The sequence below is a fragment of the Heloderma suspectum genome, chromosome 5 (genome assembly GCF_057233095.1).
Source record: "Heloderma suspectum isolate Gila_16-S chromosome 5, 16-S_ref, whole genome shotgun sequence".
NCBI classification, from domain to species: Eukaryota; Metazoa; Chordata; class Lepidosauria; order Squamata; family Helodermatidae; genus Heloderma; species Heloderma suspectum.
In genome coordinates, this window is record NC_139462.1 from 121,781,782 (window position 1) to 121,803,670 (window position 21,889).

A 21,889-nucleotide genomic window follows, 5' to 3' on the forward strand; every position below is an offset into this window, starting at 1 on the left:
GTATTGAAACAAAAAATTATCATGGAATACTTTTTTAGCTTTGTTTACTAAATACAGGTAAAATCAACATGCTCAATTAAAGGTGCAATCCTATGGGATTCCCCCCTTGATACTTGTAAGGCTCCGAACTCAGAGCCTTACGAGTATCCAGTGCAGAGCAGGAGGCGCAGCAGAGACGATCGTTACCTCTGCAGTGCCTCCTGTTCTGTGTTTCCTCTAAGATAAGCTTCTTTGCCTGTTGAGCTGAGGTGTCAGGGAGAGGAGGAGGCTGGAGGATTCCGTGTAAGCTGGCCTCCTCAGCCCCTCTCCGCCCACAGGAACACCTGCTTTACCTTCCCTCCGAAGTCGCTTTTGCGACCTCAGAGAGGCAGCTGACGTTGTTCTGTCCATGCTGGCTGTTAAGGGGAGGGGGCAGGGAGCTCAGACTCCTGGGTCCAATGTCTGTATCCAAGCACTGTATCCAACCTTGGATCCAGCAATCTGGAATAGCCTCTGGCCCCCCAGACACTGTCTGGGGGCCATAGGATTGCTCCCTAAATCACTCTGGGCATCAGAAAATTTTCCAATGCAAACTCAGATTTTCCCGATGTAAATGACCCTAGTCCAGCATTCTGTTCATACAGTGGCCAACCAGCTGTTGACCAGGAACCCACAGGACATGAGTGCAAGGGCACCCTCCCATCCATGTTCCCCAGCAATTGGTGTGCCGAGGCTCACTGCCTCTGGTACTGGAGGTAGCACATAGCCATCAAGACTAGTAGCCGTTGATAGCCTTTTCCTCCATGAATTTGTCCAGCCCCCTTTTAAAGCCATCCAAATTGGTGGCCATCACTACATCCTGTGGTAGCCAATTCCATAGTTTGACTATGCACTGTGTGAAAAAGTACTCCCTTTTATCTGTCCTGAATCTCCCACCAATCAGCTTCATAAGATGACCCCGGATTCTAGTATTTTGAGAGAGGGAGAAAAATGTCTCCTTATGCATTTTCTCCATACCATGCATAATTTTGTAGACCTCTATTATGAAGGGCCGTGGTGGCTTAGTGGTTAAGACACTGAACTGCAGACTGGAAGGTCGGCAGGTCAGCAGTTCGAGACCCGAGTGCGGCGTGACGGAGTGAGCTCCCGTCTTCAGTCCCAGCTTCTGCCAACCTAGCAGTTCGAAAGCAAGAAATTGCAAGTAGATAAATAGGTACCGCCTCGGCGGGAAAGGGAACAGCGTTCCTTGCACCTCGGTGTTCAGTCATGCCGGCCACATGACCACGGAAGCGTCTTTGGACAGCGCTGGCTCTTCGGCTTAGAAACGGGGATGAGCACCACACCCTAGAGTCGGACACGACTGGTTGGGGACACCTTTACCTTTTTATTATGTTTACCTGTACCCTCCTTTTTTCCGAGCTAAACAATCCCAGCTTTTGTAACCTCTCATAAGGGAGATGCTCCAGCTCCTTAATCATTTCAGTTGCTCTAAAGTATCTTTTTTTAGGTGTGATGACCAGAACAGTACACAGTATTCCAAGTGTGGTCGCACCATCGATTTGTATAGGGGCAGCATGGTACCAGACCACCTTATCTGTCTCCTGAGAAACCTGTACGAGGGTCAAGAAGCAACAGTAAGAACCAGACATGGAACAACCGAGTGGTTCAAAATTGGGAAAGGAGTACGACAAGGCTGCATATTGTCACCCTGCTTATTTAACTTATATGCAGAGTACATCATGAGAAATGCCGGGTTGGATGAATCAGAGGTCGGAATTAAGATTGCTGGGAGAATTATCAACAACCTCCGATATGCAGACGATACCACCCTAATGGCAGAAAGCGAAGAGGATCTAAAGAGCCTCTTGTTGAGGGTGAAAGAGGAGAGTGCAAAAGCTGGTTTGAAACTCAACATTAAAAAAACGAAGATCATGGCATCTGGCCCCATCACTTCCTGGCATATAGAAGGGGAAGAAATGGAAGCTGTGACAGATTTTACTTTCTTGGGCTCCAAGATCACCGCAGACGGTGACTGTAGCCATGAAATTAAAAGACGCTTGCTCCTTGGGAGGAAAGCTGTGGCCAACCTAGACAGCATAGTAAGAAGCAGAGACATCACCTTGCCGACAAAGGTCCGTCTAATCAAAGCTATGGTTTTCCCAGTAGTAATGTATGGCTGTGAGAGCTGGACTATAAGGAAGGCTGAGCGCCGAAGAATTGATGCTTTCGAACTGTGGTGCTGGAGAAGACTCTTACGAGTCCCCTGGACTGCAAGGAGGTCAAATCAGTCCATCCTAAAGGAAATCAACCCTGACTGCTCATTGGAAGGACAGATAATGAAGCTGAAGCTCCAGTATTTTGGCCACCTAATGCGAAGAGAAAACTCTCTGGAAAAGACCCTGATGCTGGGAAAGACTGAAGGCAAAAGGAGAAGGGGACGGCAGAGGATGAGATGGCTAGATAGCATCACGGATGCAATGAATATGAACTTGAGCACGCTCCGGGAGAGAGCGCAGGACAGGAAGGCCTGGCATGCTATGGTCCATGGGGTCACGAAGAGTCGGACACGACTGAACGACTGAACAACAGCATGATATTGGCAGTTTTATTCTCAATTCCTTTTTTAATTATGTCTAAAATGGAGGTTGCCTTTTTTACAGTGGCTGCACACTGGGTTGACATCTTCATTGAGCTGTCCACCACAACCCCAAGATCTCCTTCTTTGTCACCGCTAGCTCAGACCCATCAGGCTAAACTTGACATTAGGATTTTTTGCCCCAATGTGCATCTCTTTACACTTGCTTACACTGAACTGCATTTGCCATTTAGATGCCCATTCTCCCATTTAGATGGAGAGATCCTTCTGGAGATCTTCACAATCCCTTTTTATTTTAACCATCCTAAATAATTTGATGTCATCTGCAAACTTGGCCACTTCACTGCTCACTCCTAATTACAGATAATTTACAAACAGGTTGAAAAGCATTGGTCCTAATACAGATCCCTGTGGGACCCCACTATTTACTTTCCTCCACTGGGAGAATTTACCATTTATTCCTACTCTCTGCTTTCTGTTCTTTAACCTGTTACTGATCCATAAGAGGACCTCTCTCTTATTCCATGACTGCTAAGTTTGCTCAAGAGTGTTTGGTGAGGGACTTTATCAAAAGCCTTTTGGAAGTCCAAGTAAACAGTGTCTACCAGGTCACCCTGTCTTCATGTTTACTGACACTGTCAAAGAACTCTAAAAGGTTAGTGAGATGGGACTTACCTTTGCGGAAGCCATGTTGATTCTTTTTCAGCAGGGCTTGTCCTTCTATATGCTTACTAATTTTATCTTTAATAATGCCTTCAAGCAATTTATCCAGACAGACATTAAGCTAACTGGCCTGTAATTTCCCGGATCCCCCCAGATCCCTTTTAAAAAATTGGTGTTATATTGGCCACCTTCCAGTCCTCTGGAATAGAGGCTCATCCTAGGGACATGTTGCCTATTTTGGTTAGAAGATCAGCAATTTCATATTTGAGTTTTTTTAGAAGTCTAGGATGGATACCATCTGGGCCCGGTGATTTATTTGCTTTCAGATTATCAATAAGGCTGAGAACGTCATCTTTTGTCACCACTATTTGCCTCAGTTCCTCAGACTCCCTTCCTGAAAACATCAGTTCAGGCACAGGTATCTGTCCTGTATCCTATATATATCCTATATTTATTCAGCTTCTCTGCAATCTCCTTGTCTTCCTTCAGTACTCCTTTAACTCCATTGTCATCCAGTGGTCTAACTGCCTCCCTAGCTGGTTTTCTGCTTCTGATATATTTAAAGAATTCTTTATTGTTGGCCTTGATGTTGTTAGTGATATGCTCTTCAAAATGCTTTTTTTGCATCTCTTACTGTCTGCTTGCATCGCCTTTGTGCAAGCTTGTGTTCCCTTCGTTTTTCCTCAATTGGGCAAGACTTCAATTTTCTGAAGGAAGCTCTCTTTTCTCTAATAGCTTCCTTAACACTGCTTGTTAACCATGCCAGCGACCTCTTGGACTTGGTGCTACCTTTCCTAACGTGTGGTATACATTTTAGCTGGGCTTCTATTATTGTAAAACATGCATCATCCCAATCCTTGACTTCCAATGTGGAAAATGATACAGACTCTCTTCACGAGGGGAACCACTTCCACATAAATCTGGCTAGCTCAGTGTTCAGCTGCTTGCCTGAGGATAGTGACTATGAGTGCCCTTGCCTTTTCAGTTGTTACAGCTATGCTTCTGTGGAAAACAAAAGAAGCCTTCAGTGTGCCATTAGAGGTTTTTATTCCCTTCTAAGATAGATGGCTGTGGATTCTTGAGTTGGCAAGCTAGCACTGCCCCATGGATTGAACAAGGGCACTATGGGAATGTAAGCTGAGTTCCATTTCCTCCATAGCAGATTGGGGGGCATCAGATGCTGCAGGGAAGAGTAGAATTGCAGAAAATCACACTCCTGTCCATTCCACTGACAGAACCTTCCATCAGTGGAGGGAAATTAGTTGGATTTCACACAATGCTTTGAGAGATTAATAATTCTAATATACCTAAAATAAACAAAGTTATGAGTTCTTATTTTTTTAACAGCTTCTCAACTGGTTATAGAAATTAATTGGAAAAATGATAAAGCTTTAACGAGAAGAGACTCGATAAGTAAAGTTTGACAAATGGCACAAAATGACAAAATAAACTTAAAGTGTCAGATTAAGAGATAGAAAACATCAAAAACTAAATTTTGAGGCAAAGTTATATTTATTATTTTTCCACAGTGTGACAGTGTGTTAATCTGGGGTTCTGATCCTGTCAGGAACCTTATCAGAATAGATTTGGGATAAGCCAAAGTGAGACAAAGTTGCAAATAGGTCAGTTTAACAGTTTATTGATTACACATGTGATAGTAAATGGATACAGAAATAAAGCAAGGCAAAGAGCCTGACATGTCCTTTGTGCTGGCTGAAGCTGTTGACTCCCCCGACAGCCACATGTGCATCTGGGTCCCAATCAAGATACACTGGACACCTCTCCATGGATCGATGATCCGTTCTCCAAGTTGGTATGTGCACAGGTTCCCCTTGGAGTTAGACCAACTTGGCATGCTTTAAACAATGCTTATATACTTTTCCTTCCATGCCCTAGTGGATGCATAAATCATCACAGTCAAGGCAATAGGCCCCAACATTCCAATCTAAGTTCTGAAAGCTTCTCAGCTCTGCATGGAGACATGCAGCTATCTGAGGGACCAGAGGAACCTGACAAGAATCAAACAGCTTCACATTTGTTGAAATATAGAACTGGCCTTGTCTGGCACTAGCAATCCCGTGTTAAGATAGTCTACTTAATTACCTAGAAGTCACCTTCTGTACTATGTTAACACATGCCTCTGTGCACTTAACAAACTGTATAGAACATGACGGTGGAAACTCACTATACTCTTTGCCATCTTCCGGTGTAACTCACTACAGACAATATGACTTAAATAATGAAGACATTTCTCTTAACTTTTCTCACTTTTTGAAAAACGTGGTGCTCCAATGAAATGTTGGATGTAGGAACATTAATAATGCCTTTTCATACATGAAGTATTTTCAGTTTGAAAATGTATTAAAGTTCTTCCCCTCTGCAAAGTTGGGGGCTATTCTGATGGTCAGACCCCAGAGGCTAATGTCTAATTGTCTAAATTTCTTGTCTACTGTTGAAAGCATTAAGGGTGCAATCCCATCAATTGCACCCTCAGTGATGGGAAGCCCCCCAAACTCAGAGGCTTCTGATCATCCAGTGCAGGGCAGGAGGAGTGGCAGAGCTGATCTTCGCCTCCCCTTCCTCCAGCCCTGACTTTTTTACTAGATGAGCTTTTTTGTCTGTCTAGCAACAGCACCTCAGAAGGGGAGGGAAGGAGGCAGGAGAGACCTCAGAATAGGACATATCCTGGCCTCTCTGGTCTCCTCCCCTCCCCCCGAAACACCCCCTTTCCCCCCTCTCCAAGGTTGCTTTTCCAGCCTTGGAGTGCAGCCATCGCGGTTCTTTCTGCGCAGGCTGTGAGGGGGTGGCAGAGGGGGGTAGGCTCTCCAACTCCCCCTCCCAAGGTTGGAGTGGGGAATCCCCACTATCCTTATTGCCCCTCAGACACCGTCTGGGGGCCACAGGATTGCTCCCTAAATGCCATTGCATTGGCATTTTTAAACAGTTCTCTCTCAATGTTGAGTTCACAGTAAATTGACTTCTAAGTCCAAAAAGGAAAGACCAAATAACTGGCAAAATTTCCCTTTGTAAATTCTTCCCCCTTTTTGTTGATAATATTTTACAAGTGCAGTATTAAGGCATATTCAGATATATTTTGGAAATGTCTTTGTGCCTGGACCCAAAATTAGCTTTTCAAAATTTGTTGGTTTCCTAAGAAGTTAATGTTCTCTAACTTGTGGTGAATTGAAACAAGGAAATTTATTTAATTCATTACATTCTATATCACCCAGTGGCTTTCTCGGCAATTCACAAAAATTTAAACCCTAAAATACATGACAAAAGCATAATATAATACCCTTAAAAGTTCAAAACAAAATAAAACCACAGTAAAAGCTAGCAGCAGGAAAGGATTTAAAAACACAATATGCATTTAAAAACAAAACTAAAGAACTAAAAAACCCCGGGAAAATAAAAAGATCTTCACCTGGCACCGAAAAGACCACAATGTAGGTGACAAATTGAAATTGGGGGACTTGTTGACATAACCCCTGGTAAACGAGAATGTTGCTTTTCATAAAAGTCTAGATAACATATCTTCTGTGCTCCACATAAATCAAAAGTTCCAGCTTGTCCATTGAGATTGAAATCTGGGCCTCTAAGGACTGAGGCGAGTGGGGAGATTGAGGGTGAAATCTTACTGCTGTAATTGTCCCTTGGGGACAATAAGGTATTAATGATAAAATTTTGGAACTTTAAAAAGGGTTGTCTTTTCTTCTTTGATACCAAAAGAATGGAGTTCAAAGGGATTTTAGACTATATGTTACCCAGACAAATTTAGAGCATGGTAGTTGACAAGGGCTTTCACATCTACCATTAGACTTGTGGTTTGAAGTTTAATCCAGGCTTTTTAGCTGCCCATGTAAATCAGTTAAACTTTTGTTGCCTCTCTTTCAGCAATTTCTCCAAAAGTACATTTGAACTATTATAAAATAATTCAACTTTGGTAAGATAGATATCTTAGAAAGCAATTCTGTGGGCTAGATACCAAAATGACAGAGGGGTCTGAGTCATCCATCCATCCTGTTGCTGGTGGGGCTGGAGGAGTGATGGAGGGTATTTTTGCCTCACTTCCATCTTTGCAGCTATTTTCATTAACCAGGCCTCTGAGCACATCTAACCTGCTTTCGCTGCCAGGTGTGGGGACAGGGGCTGAGAAGTTGTTGGATCCAGTGGATCAATGGCCTCTCACCTCCTTGCCCGCTTGCTTGCCCCCAACACACCCACCCTTTCCACCCTTCCTAAGGTCGGATTCCTGATCTTGAGAGATGGAGCCACTGTGGAGCTTTCTGCAACAGCTGCAAAGTGGGGTGGAGGAGATCCACAGTCTGACATTTGCCAAGGTTGGAGCTCTGTGTACAGCCGCAGAGGAGGAGATCTGCTGCATCCTATGGCCCCTCAGACACTATGCTGTTTAGGGGCCATAGGATTGCTCTTTTCATGATATTTATTCTATGTAAAAAGTTAAAAATTAGACCATGTATTTAACATTGAGTCAATTTTCTTAATTAATGGTTGAAAATTATTGTTATAAAAGTCCCAATGGTTGCTTCTGAGATACATACTGTATTGGAACTTTTGGCATAAGGGAGCTCTGCTGACCTGTCCTAATCCAGAAATAAGCGTTTCCACTTGTTTTGGGGCTTCCCATAGGAAGTGTTAAATCTCTGTTGCACAAGTGGTGGGTCCTGCTTGTGCAACAGAATCAGTGGGTTGCAACAGAATCAGCCATATTGTAAGAGCACCATTGGATACCACTCTGATTATCCACTGCCAGTATGGCCATGGTAGCCAAGCTGCTTCATCTTGTTCCATAGATTCAGCGTATAATGGATCAAAATGATTTTGAGTTGGGATTGCATATTCAAAAGGATGCTCTTGTAACATAGATTATTGATTCAATCTACTCTGCTTAAATTGGGTATTGGAATCCATCTGGAAAATGTTGTGGCCTGAGAGTGTAGACAAGGTACTTAGAGAACTGTTGCTTATAACATAGAGCAGGGAGAGATGGATCAGCTGGGTCTGAGCAGTAGCGAATGCCTCCTTGCAAGAGGAAGCAATCCTGGCCACCTTGATGGATTCAGGTTGTGAGGCTGCTGCTAAAGAAACCGTCTGGGCCTGGGAGAATGTTAGAGCTACTAGTTGGTCTCTAATATTCCTTCCTTGGCAAGGTGCTTGAGCAAGTAGTCGCCATGCAACTCCAGGGACTCTTGGATGAGGCCTGATTTTGGTACAGAAACGGCTTTGCTCACCCTGATGCCAGGAGGAGGATAGGGGTAGCGTGTTCTCTTAATTTTCCTGGATATCTCAGTGATCTCTGATACCCATGACCTGGATCATCCTAGATAGGCTTCCTGGGTTGGTTATTGGAGGCACTGTCCTTTGGTGGGTTCCTCACCTACCTGAAGAGTCAATTCCAGAAGGTGGTCCTGGGGACTACTGCTGGGCCCATGGCATGTACAGGCCTGCAGAGTTCCATCTTGGCCCCCATCCTTTTAACATTTACAAGAAGCTGCTGAGTGATGTCATTTGGAGATTTGGAGTGAGGTGTCATTAATATGCTGATGACATGGCTCTCTATTTCTCCTGTAATTCTGGTTACTAGGTCAGATACTAAATTGTTCTGTGAGATGAGTTATGGAGTCAGTGAGATCCAGTGAACTAAAGCTCAATCCAGACAAAATGAAGGTTCTGGTTCATCTGCTCAGGAAGGTGGTGGTCAACTTGTTCTGGATGGAGTTGCACTCCCCTTAAAGCAGTTGTGTTGAACCCCTTTCAGCCCAGGGGCTGAAATCCATTTCAGAGACGCTCTTGCAGTGGTGGATGGGGCCAAATGTGAAGGGCTGGGGCCAAAATACCAAAAATACCAGCATATTTTAGTTTAAAGCTCTTACTGTTAGAAACTAAGCTTTAGGGGAGGCATTTCAACCTATTAGAGTGGGGGAAAACTGTTTGAAAGCCAGGAAACCAAACAATTGATGGTTGGGAGGAAGCAGGTGTAGTCAAGGGAAGGGGACATGGCCTTCTGGATTGGGACCCCAGGTGGGCCAGATTTGTATGTGGAAGAGAATATGGAGCAAAATGTTTAGATAAAACAGTTTGAAGTCAGCAGTTTTCATGGGCTTCCTGCGGGAAGTGCACTTGGCAGATGTCAGGTACTTGGGGAAGTACTTCTGCCACAAATGAATGTAGAGTTTGCATTAGGCTGTCCTTTTGCTTATAGGAAGCCTGTATCTGGGCCAAACTTTACTATCAGGTATCTGGATATTAAGATCAACAACAGCAGATGTATTTAAACAGTATTTGATTTTTTTTTCTTTAGGATCTCTCACAGAATAAAGAAATGAAAATTCCTTTCTGACATCCCATGAAAGATCAACACTGGATTTAATAGACTTTCTGTTCCAGCAAATACCAGCATGTACAGACCAGGAGAGAAAGTGAAACGTCGGATGCATATGCATGGTTCCAGCATAAGAAGCGTTGAAGTTGCTAGAGGGAGAGCAGGATACGGGTTTACTCTTTCTGGTCAAGCTCCCTGTGTTCTTAGTGGTGTTTTAAAAGGAAGTCCTGCTGATTTTGTGGGACTTAAAGCAGGAGATAAAATATTTGCAATAAATGAAGTTAATGTGAAAAAGGCATCCCATGAAGATGTGGTGAAGTTAATAGGCAAGTGCTCTGGAATTTTACACATGGTCATTGCTGAAGGGGTTGGCAACACAGACTCTTGTTCAAGTGATGAAGAAGTTGGGTTTTATGATGGGAAGGGGTGGCTAAAGCCAAAGCCTGACTCAAAAGGATTGGGTATAAACAGAGCAGAGAAGGTTGTGGAGGACATGCAATCTGGTGGAATTTTCAACATGATCTTTGAAAATTCTAATGTTTGTGCTGGTAATATGCAGACCTCAATAAGAAAGCAAATGCTGGTTCATGAAACAGCTGCTGTTAAAATAGAAACAGGAACTGAATATGTAAACAATAACCCTAATATTCTCTGTAATGAGGAACTGCCAAAAGCCTTGGGTGGTGACTCGATTTTTAGAATGGGACTGGAAAACCAGGAATATTTTGGATTAGATGCAAGTATTTTAAATGTGGCTATGGTTGTAGGCTACCTAGGATCAATTGAACTTCCTTCTTCAAGTTCAAATCTGGAATATGACAGTTTACAGGCTATTCGTGGATGCATGAGACGTCTTCGGGCAGAACAAAAAATCCATTCATTGGTGGTGATGAAGATTATGCATGACTCTGTTCAACTCTGCAGTAATAAAACTGGTGTGATTGCAGAGTATCCTGCAGAGAAGCTAGCATTTAGTGCTGTATGCCCTGATGACCGAAGATTTTTTGGGCTAGTTACCATGCAGGCCATTGATGATGCAAGTTTAGCTCAGGAAGATGAAGCAGTTTTGAGGACGTCCTGTCATGTGTTTATGGTAGATCCAGAACTGTTTCATCATAAAATTCACCAAGGCATTGCACGACGTTTTGGATTGGAATGTACAGCAGATCCAGACACTAATGGCTGTCTAGAATTCCCAATGTCATGTCTATCTGTTCTTCAGTTTGTCTCAGTTTTGTACAGGGATATGGGGGAATTCATTGAGGGAGTGCGGGCCAGGGCATTTCTTGATGGAGATGCAGATATCCATCAGAATAACAGTATGAGCAGTAATAGTGATAGTGGTATTGGAAATTTTAACCAAGAAGAGAAAAACAATAGAGTTTTGGTAGTTGATCTAGGAACTAGCTCAAGTAAACATGTTCTTACTAATATACAGGACAATCCAGTAGATAGAGGACAGGCTGTTTCCCACTGGAATTTTGGTTATGAACAAGAAGGAAACTCTGCATTAGAAACAATATTTCAGAATGATAAATCTCAAAATCTAAGTAAGTTCCTAGCTCCTTCAGCTCGTGTTGAAGTTCCATTAGTTTCTTCCAAAAGCTCAATTACAACAAGCAAGAAAAATCCTATGGACATTTCCCATCAAAGATGGTTGCCTGTTCATGTGTTAAAAAGTTGGCAACATGGATGTGTAAGTGACCAAGAGTCATACACAGATTCTACAGATGGCTGGTCGAGTATTAACTGTGGAACTCTTCCTCCTCCAATGAATAAGATTCCTGCTGACAGATACAGAGTTAATGGCAGCTTTGGTCAGCCTCATCTAATGTCTGAAAAGAATGAATTGTCTAAAACAGGGTTTCATAAGCAAAACATGTTTGACTGTCAACATAGTGTCAGAAAGGCCAAAGAAGATAAAAAGGTAAGAATGTTTATATAATATGTTTGTTAGAAAATACTTTGCAGTTGAAGTCATTTCAGTCAGTTAATTGGAATACAGTGCTATTCGAGATTGTGGGGGATGTAAGAAAGGGACTACTGTTTTCTTCTCCCTGACTGTAAATCCTACTAATATAATGTGAAAAAGAAATTTTACTTACAGATAATAGGAATGTTGGATAATATTGTGCTGAATTTTCAGGATGGAGGATTGGAATGTGATTTATGAACCACAAAGAATTCTTAGGAGGAACCTGAAGTCATTAAATAAAAATTAGAGATGACATTAGTATTATTAGCATTCAGCATTATCATTATTATTACTATTGCAATTATTAGCATTTTTGCCCCACTCTTTAGCCAAAAAAGGCTCCCAGAGTGGCTTACATTGATTAATAATAAGACAGTTCCTGCGCTCATGCTTAAAAGACGTGACACAAAAGGCAAAGGGATTGAGGAATTGGGAGAGAGGAAAAAAGCAAAACCCAGGCATCAGTTCTTAGTTTCAAAGTTCTTATAGGTGTTCCTTCTGGTAGGGAATAGTGAAACAAGCTCCCTGCAGTTGCTCCTTCTCTGGCCTACATATGGGATCAGGTTGGTCTCCCTCTTGCCATGAAATTCTTCCCAGGAGGCACAGGGTACAACTTCCCAGTGGCCTTTGGTTCTCTGCCTGATGGATGCGGCCAGAGCCTGCAGTCCCAGAGAACTAAAAACAAACACATCTATTTTAAAAGTGGGTTTATAGTTCTTTATATACTCACATTGTCCTAATGGTCAAAGCCTTTGGGGTATTTATACATACTAAAATCATGTAATATGTAACCTGCTCATCCAGAAACAAAACCAAATGAGATTAGACCTCGAGTTTCAAGTTGATACTTATAAATATTTGTGTATTTGGTTTCATGAGGCTGTTAACTGGAGAGTTCAGGGGTGATTTGCAAAGACTTAAGGCTGAACAAAATGTGAGTGCTATAGCATGCTTTTCCCCCCACAAAGGGTGGCCAATTGGTTCCAGTGGTCATCCATGCCTTTAAGCCAAAATTGTATCCCAAATCCTCTTTGGAGCATCTATCTGCTTTCCATGCACTAAAAATTATTTTTAAGGAGTTCAATCCCACTTCCTTGGTTTATTCGGTGTGCCCAGGTGTGTTACCGGTGCTACTCTTATTTTGGAAGCTGGCCTTAATTCCTTAAACTGTTTGGCTTGGATATATTCCATCTATTTCTGGCTTCGTTGCTGTCTTTTCCTTACCCCAGTTCCTGACAGACTCGTATAATTCTGTCTGGAAGAAGGAAATGGTGCAGAAAGTTGTTTCATTGGGGCTGTCTTCTTTCTGTTTGTTATCTATGAATTGGGAGAGAGCCAAAGTTATTGCTAAACAGAGGCTAACAGATACTGATTTTCAAGACCTTCACAGAGTGGCACAGGGTCCATGCTCTCCCTGGTTATTGGATTAAACTGTTCTACTTAAACTGGTTATCTATGCCCAAATATTACACAACCTTTTCCTGGGCAATTCTTATAGTCCTTGTTGATTTTACTTGAAGTTTCTAACATTTCAATTACGGAGCAAGTTGCTAAATTTTTAAATGTAGCCAGCCACATTAGATCCTCTATGGATTTAATTAGATCCACATTAGATCCTCTATGATGGTTTCATGTTTTTAAACTTGTACGGTTTATATTTTTCAATACATATTTTATATCTGTATGTATTTTTTATTTTGTATGTCTGTAGTTGGTAGACTGTAAACAATGAACAACTACTACACTAGTGTAAATTTTAGTTGCAAAGGACATGGGCAGGCATAATAGGGCTGATCTCTTAATGGCAATTAAGGGCGCAATCCTATGGGGATACATGGATGCCTCCAAACTCGGAGGCGACCGCCTATCCAAAGCAGGGCAGAAGAAGCATGGAGGGGATCGTTCCCTCCACGCTTCTCCTGCCCTGCACTTGCGGCTAGGCAGCCAATTTCAGCTGTCTAGCAGCAGGAAAGGAGGCTGCCGGGCGACACATAGGATGTGTCATACCGGCATTTCTGCCTTCCCCGCCCCAGAACGCCCCATTTTGGCCACTCCACGCTCCTCTTCTGAGCACAGGGCCATTCCACGCTGCCTGTGAGGCAGCGCAGAAGGGGGAAGGTCAGTTCCCGGCAAACCACATATCCTATGGCTGTCTAGCTGCGGACTAGTGGCCATAGGATTGCTCCCCCCATCAACTTTTCACTCAGACACGGAATGATGAGACTACATATAAGACATCGGATAAATAAAGGGCCACAGCTTTATTAAATACTTTAAGAATGTCTAACTGCATAAACTTTAATTGTTCAATGGAGAGCTAAAACCTTACTGTGCAGGTTAAGTTACTGGGGCAATGTTGAAGGTAGGAAAAGCCTCTGAGCATGGGACCACCCTGAAGTCCCTGTCTGTATACCTAAGTGCTCTTGGCATAAAAGGCCAATGCTGCTAGGTTACCTGCTATGGATCTTACAGACAACCCCTGAGAATGTGTTGCATCAGGTATAGGCCAAGAATAAGAAACTATCCCTAGACTTCATGAACATCTGGAATTCACCAAATGCCCTAGCACAAACTACTTTGACAGTAAGAGCCAAAGATGGTACTGTGGCCTGTCAAGTCTCACTCCTCTAAGGCCCCACTGTCATTTTCTCTGGCATATCTCTCACCAACAGATCCAGGAGTTGAAAATATTCTACTTGAATACAAAACATGGTGTCAGCTGTGCCATTATCCAGACCTATACATGCTGCAGAATGAATAGTATATTAAAGTGCAGGCATTCTAACACAATCTTTCACTGAATGCATAACTCTTGGTGCTTTTGATGTAAGTTTGTTGGTCACACGAATGATAGTCTGATTATTTTTAAACTGCCTTGGATGCTGTGCTGAAGAAAGGTATATAAATTTTAAGATAAATATCGCAGAAAAAGCAGTGATGTTAGAGAGAGAAGCAGCCTATAAAACAGGGGTAGGCAACTGTGGGAGGTCTGGGGGCCATTTTTGCCCCCTGGACCAGCCCCTCCCCCATGGGTCACCCTGTGTGGAGCTCCACGCAGTCTGCACGGTGCCTCTGCTCCAGTTTTGAAAACAAGAGAAAATGCTGGCTTGCTGCCTAAATTTGGTGGCAAATTGCTCTGTTGCACTACAGAGCACACAAAGTGCCAAATTTAGCTTTGTTTCGAAGCTAAACTTAACTCTTTGGGCACTCCGTAGCGGCTTTGGATGCCATTTTTTGGCGAAACATCCCCCCACACGCACACACACAACATTAAGATTGTGCATGTTGCCAACCCCTGTTATAAGTGGGCTGCCACTTGATGGGGAAAAAAATCTAAAACAGGTAGGTCATGGATTGATCTAGGGCTTCATCACACAAGGCTAAAGAATCCTGCAGTTTACTGGGGCTTCTGCTTCTGGAATCTTTGTGGGATCAATTGGGTCCTTTCCACATGGCTTAAAAAAAAACCCTACACTTCTCAATGAGATCTGTATGTTTCATTACAAAGCCATTAGGTAGCGCTGTTGTTTTATTTGTAATAAAATCGACTTTACACTGTACATCCTTATTTATATCGACTCCATGGTGGGAGAAGGGAAAATGCCAGACTTTCCTCGTCATGGAAAACAATGCAGTAGAGCTCACAAAGAGTGGGAGGTTCCCTGGAGGAGGGCTGCGTCGTGTACAGGACTCGCAAACTTCTGTGAGTAAGCAACCTCCATAGCAGGATAAAAGCCCGGTGTGAAGGAGCCCTCAGAGCTCTCTCACTTTGTGTCCATGGTTCTATTACCATGGAAATAGACACAAAAAGCAGAGCTCCCAACTGATCCAGAACGAACTTGAAGCAACAAAACAACCCACCAAAAGGGGAAAAAAATACCTCTGAGGGTCAGCCTTAAGGTCTCCAGCCATTCTGATCCTGTGATGCTGGGCCTGTAACCTGAGGCTGCATCATACAGGCACCTACATCATTTATTTGAAGTTATTTGTACCATTTTGTCAAACCAGGTTTCCAAAGTGGCTTAAAGATAGGAATCCCGGATGCAACTACTTTGCAGGTAAAATTGAAGGCCAGAATCGCTTACACCTCTGTTGATTCTGAAGTGGTGGGTCCTGCCAATTCCACTGTGTAAGCGGGACCCACCACTTATACAAGGGAGATTTAGTGCTTCATAGGAGAAGCCCTGAAATGAGTAGAAACATTTGCTTCTGAAAGGAAGCAGGTCAGAGCTTGTTTCGGATTGCCCCAGAAGCACTAAATCACCATTGTGCAAGCAGTGGGGGCCGCTCGTGCTGCGTGCAACAGAATTGGTGGGGCATAAGAAAATCAGTGTGGACATAAGTGCCTTGTTGGATTCTTCTGAGGTGATTATGAGCAGCCTGCAGCTTGTTAAGACTGGCATGGATATCTTAAAAGCTTAAAGCAGTCTACAAACCTGTCCAACATTAGCCACCTGTATTCATAGGGAAATAAGCCAAGTAGTAGGCCCCTCAGCTTTCTCTGCTGCCAGGATCTAAGCTTCTTTACAAGGGAAGCAAAGTCCCACATAAGCAAAGCACAATGATTTGACCTCTCAAGATCTGCAAAAAGGAAATCATCAAGGTAATGAGTTGTTGATTCAGAGTTTGTCCTAGCCCAAATAGCCTACTAACCCTCTTGAACATGGGACAAGATATAGTACAGCTGAGCCTGCAGTATAATATCAAATCAAATCAGATTTGATTGAATAAGTCTTCAGACCATTTCAAACACACTAAACACACCTTAAAAACAAACAGTAAATATATAAATCTTAAAGCATAAAAGAATTTAGAATTAAAATAATAAAACATATAAAGAAAAAGATACATTTACATTGTAATAAAATTAGGTTTTATGGCCCCACATGATTTAAAAACTGTTACATGGCTTATTTACCCAACAATTTTTCCTTTTCTTTTTTTCTTAAACTGGCTGCCTTAACCGCAAAGAAGGTAACCCTGAGTCACAAACTGGATAGATCCTTTTAAGAGAACATTCAGCTTGTTATCAGTCACCCAATTTCTCATACAGCCAAGAAAGGGAGATAAATAATGTTCCCTACAACTGGAATATAACCAGCATGCCAGTAAATAGTGGGCCAGATCGTCCATTTCAGATGCACCACATATGCAAAGTCTGTCTCACACTGGAATACCCTGGAATCTTCCCTGTTGCATCATTGTGTCCATTAGCTCGAATAAAAGATGAGTAAAGGCTGTGTGTTGACCCCTTTTCATTGGGAGGAAGAGATTTTTTTCTTCCTGAAATTGGATTTTAGTCCTCGCTAAACATTTCATAGACCTTGTGTTCGACACAGCAGCTCTGTCCATCTGTACTCTGGTATCTGATAATCTTCGTTTAAAAACATTTCTTCTATTTGAACTAGAAATACTTAGAGCCTCCACTCTAAAACCTGAATTTAATAATAGTTTTGAGAAATTGTACAGCCAAGATTTTTCTGAGGTTTTATCCACCTGTTCATTTAGGCATTTCTTATTGCGCCTGGCTTCACTCATTTGAACTTGCTCCAATAGTTCAAAGTTCATTTGAACTTGTACCACTAGTTAAATAATCTAAGGTGAATCAGATCTGAAACTGCCTCCCTTCCCAGTTCGGTTCTAATTGTGTGAGCCAGAGAGACCCTTGACACACCTAAGATCAAATGTAAAAAACAGTTCTGGACTGTTTCAATTTTATTATTATTGGTAAAGCCCCAAATTTTTGCACCAAAGGTTTAACACTGACAACACCTTTGCCTTATACACACACATAGCTGGCTGGAGGTAGCCTGGATATCTATGGTTTCAACACCTGTTCAAAATTTGGGCATGAGCAGTTGCTTTCAGCTCATTTCTCTTCGTTTGTAAGGTCCAAGTTCCAACAGATGAGAAGATTGTACCCAAGTAAGTGAAAGACCCCACTTGTTCTATTTCATTGGAGTCTAAAAACCACTTATATTGATTCTTTTTCTTGCAAAAGATCACCACTTTTGATTTCATGCCATTAATTACTAAATCGTTCTCCTGACAATAGGCACTGAACATTCTCTATTGTCTGAGCTGGCCTTTCTGCATAGTAGATAACAAAATCCTGTCATTCGCATAGAGAAGGATATTTACTGATCTATCCAAGACCTTTGGCATATGAAAATCTTGGCTGAGAACTGTTGAAACTACATCATTAATATAAAAGTGAAAAAGAAATGGAGCAAAAAAGCAGCCCTGTCAAATCCCTTTGTCTATGAAAATCTTGTTTGTTAAGGCATGATTTACACAAGTTCTAACCTTCAAACTTGTGTCTGTTTAAAGTGCCTTTATGAGAAAAAGGAGTCTCTGATCTACACTTGCTTTCAGCAATTTGTCCCATAGGAGCTTTCTGTGTATCAAGTCAAAACCAGCGCTTAATATATGCAGTGTAGAGCTGTACACTGTTCGCAGTATATTATGATATCAAATGAGACAAGATAAAACAATGATCAGTAATTGACCTTCCCTGTCTAAAACCTGCCTGTTCTTCTCATAAGATGGAATTTCGTTCTGCCCAATCTTCTAGTTTCTGGAAAAGAAACTGAGCATAGATTTTTGCATTTTTCATTAGAATCTGGCCCCCTGGAATCTGTGGCAGAACGGCCTCCCGCCCCCCCGCGAAATACCCCTGCGAAGGAACTTACCTGGGGCGGATGTGGCGGCGGCACTTTGCCGTGATAGGCTCTTTGCCGTGATGGCGTAGTGGCTGCCATTTGCGTGGCTGCCTTTAGCATGATAGGCTACGTAAATACTTACATAGCAGCGGAGGAGGGTGTGGGGAGGCGGTTCTCCAGGAACTGACTTCAGAGCGCAGGCTCCAAGGTCGGTTCCTGGGAACCAACTAATCCTTTGGCTGTCTAGCTGCTGTCTAGCAGCCATAAGATTTCACCCTTAGTCTACAAGAGACTAACCACCAAAATGCACTGAGTTTTTATTCCTGGCCTCCAGTTCCAAATCTACCCAGCTTTTAGCAACATAACTAGCTTTCTTAGCTGTAATTAATTTTTTATATTCTCGCCTAAGATTGAGCATAATTGTGTAAACTCTGCAGTCGAAGGTATTACAGGCTTTTATCATTTCTCAAATGCTTCCTCAAGACTCTACACTCTGCATTGAACCGTGGAGATTTTATGTTCCTTGAACTGTTTGATCTAACCCTAGTTAATAACAAAGGTTTAATTTGGGAGCAAATACCCAAATTTTATACCCCGACAATAAATTCTTATCTTTAGTTGTAAGCCATGTTTCTTGAAGTGCAATCAAATCAAACTTAAATTTAAAAAATCAGTCAAATCATGTGACCGGCCTTCCAGATGGCTATGTTCCAAAAAGAGAATTTTAACTGGCAAAATTATGGGATACTGTTTGTAAATCAGACAACAATTGTGATTTCTCACCTTACTCTATATGGAGTTGCGGGGAGAGAAATGACGGCTGGTCCCCCATCCATGCATAATGTGATCCACTATGTCATCCCATTTTAACTGCCCTTCCTAGCTGAACAAAAGATTGTTCACCTCCCGAATCAAGACCCACGAGTTCATCTTTACATGAGCCCACTTTGCTAACATTGGATCTCAGTGGGTGAGTAATGTCTATTCAGGGGTGCTGTAGGTCATCTGACACCACATTACATCCCAACTCCTCACCTTCCAAGTACCTCATTGCAAGCGAGTTTGTGCCACTAAAAAAACCCTTTTTGTATGCTTGGTTGATGCAGCATGCTTTTTCTTGACCTGGTTCAGTCCCATGTCAATTGCCAAGGGGTTTATCTCTACCATGACACCCTCTGCTCTTCCTCAATTCACTTTATTAATAAAAACCCCATCCACAGATCCTTCTGCTTCTTGGAATTTTCCTTGTCTGCCGGTTCCTATTTCATCTTACAATCAACTGATTACATTCTTCCATTCTCACATTTTAATCTGCTTTTTCATCCACTACATAGGACTGTTTTTTGTTGAACAGTTTCTCAGTAGATCGAATCTTTCCAAAATCTCTGCCTGAACAATATCTGGCAGCGTGCAAAATAAATTCAATAAAGCTTTTTCCTCTGGATTAAAAGTTCCAGCACTTTCAATGATAGTTTGTTGTGAGACATGAGTAGAAACTGATTCTTTCAAATTCAGCCCCAGGGTCTCTGACTGGAGGAGGCAGAATCTTGAGTCCAATTTAAATCTAGGAGCGAGCAACCCTGCGCCTCCCATACAGAGTCTGGTGGGGCATAGGATAGTTCAGTTCCCTGGCTCCTAGGTCGGAGACAGGGCTCCAGCCTCAGAGCCAGGAAACTGCACTCCCCTCCCCCCCTTTAGCTGGTGCAGAGAGAACCATGCCGTGTACCTCTCCATGCTCGGAAAACAGAGTGCAGAGACAGTGAAGAGGGGGTGTTCCCAGGGGTGGGGAGGGGGGCGACCGGGGCAGCTGTGGTACACCGTTTCCTATGGCCGCCCCAGCCTCCTTCCTTCCCCCTCTGAGGCGTCTGCTTGCATCTGTCCCTTTGTGAACAATTTCTCTTTTTTTCAAAAAATGTGAAAAATAATTGAAAAACGGGTATGTTTTGTGGAAGGTGAAAATGTTTGCAAAATCCCCCTCCCACTTTGGTGCAATGTTCTTCCTAATCAGTTTCAAACTGGGGTAATGTGTACCACGCTTTGCATAATTACATTGCATGTCTGCATCTTCCCCATGTTAACAAAAACCTTGATTTCTTTTCTTTCTTTTTTTAGAAAGCAAATTTGTGGTACAACTAAACTAAAACGTAGACATTTGAAAATAATTTTACAAGTTTTTTTTTACATTTGTGGGTTAGGGTTACAAGGGCCTGGATTTACCTAGTTTTTAAATCCTATGATTTGGTAGGATGGCTGTAGCAGTAGTGTTGCCTAAAGTTAAGATGTCAACCTTAAGTTTGACATTTCTAGTGTTATTTATTTATTGAATTTGTACCTTGCCTTCCAACCCAAAATGGGCTCCCACGGCAGCCTAGAACTTTAATGTTAATAAAATATTAAACCCATATAAAACAATCTTAAAATATATCACAGAGATAAAAGTTCAGAGGAGTAACCATATTACTATGTTGCAGCAAAAATAAAGTCTATTGGCAGCTTACGTGCTAGTAAATTTATTGTGGCTTATTATGACTCGCGGGCAAAAGTCCACTTTGGTAGGTGCAGACATTTTAGAGAGGGTTTCGAAAAATATCTGGTAATTTAATTATAAAAGCCCTGTGAAATATAAAGGTTTTAACCAACATTTTAAATGCTGAGAGAGAACTGGTCTGGCAGGCTTTCCTGAGGTGAAAGTTCCATAAAAAGGATGTCACAAGATAATTATGCACCTTGTGGCCATCAGTCTGATCTCAGTTGGCAGTGGAAATTGGAGCAGTGTTTCACGTATGGGCCTGGACCAGCAAAGAGGTTCATATGGAAGCAAGCTGTCAGGGTGGATACTGAGCCCATAGATCCCCAGAGTAGTTCTGATTCTGAGGAGGACCAACCACCTGTGGGAGAGGAGCTCGCTCATCTCTCACAGGCACAGCGGCAGGGAGAGATTCCTCCTGTCTGCATTCCTGAGAGAGATAGTGACCCTAGCAGTGAGAGAGTGGGGGATGGGATCTTGCTGGACACTCAGTGGAGACGGAGGGAGCGGCACCTGATGGACGGCGCCAAGAGGCGGCGCTCTGCCCGCTTGGCACTAATACAACAGTCGCGTCCTGAGGATCCCCGGGTAAGAGGGAGGACCTCTCCATAGCCCATAAGTTCAGAGTTTTCCTGCTCTTCCCCTTCAAACGGGGACCAACTGCCTTACCCGGAGCTTAGGTTACTCTGCTAACTACCCCAGTGCATTTCCTTGCTTAGTTGCTGGTGATTAACATCTGAAAGAGTCATTAAGTTGTAAAGGAATAAAGCCTTGAAAAGAATCCCTTTCGTCTGTGTCATGAGTTGGCTATTGGAGGGGACTTAAAGAGGCAGCTAGGGCACTCCTGACACAGGCATTCTGTGAGGCATTCCAGACACCAACTATTTAGGGCTTAAAAAGTCAGAAACAGGTTAAATCATTCTTAACTCGTAACTACTGCAACTCTTTTAAAACTGGGGAATTATCACTTGACACTAAAACTAGACATTCATTCTGAATCCATTGAGTTTCTAAACAGTCAAGGGCAGCCCTATGAAGAGTTTTACAGTAATTTTACAGTAATCCGATCTGGAAGTTACTAAGGCATGTGTGACAGTGGCCAGGTCCATATCATTGAGAAGAGAGTGCAGCAAACTAAGTGAGG

General features: G+C 42.6%; 1 protein-coding gene across 1 annotated transcript in view; it reads left to right on the forward strand.

The window, feature by feature from the left end:
* The first annotated feature begins 2,528 nt into the window (after positions 1–2,528).
* RGS12 (regulator of G protein signaling 12) overlaps positions 2,529–21,889 on the forward strand; it is a 215,710-nt gene continuing 196,349 nt past the window's right edge. The window contains exons 1-2 of the mRNA XM_084859884.1: positions 2,529–3,230; positions 9,561–11,508. Of these exons, the coding sequence (XP_084716010.1) occupies positions 9,658–11,508 (1,851 nt within the window). The 5' untranslated portion in view covers positions 2,529–3,230; positions 9,561–9,657. The remainder of the gene's footprint in view (positions 3,231–9,560; positions 11,509–21,889) is intronic.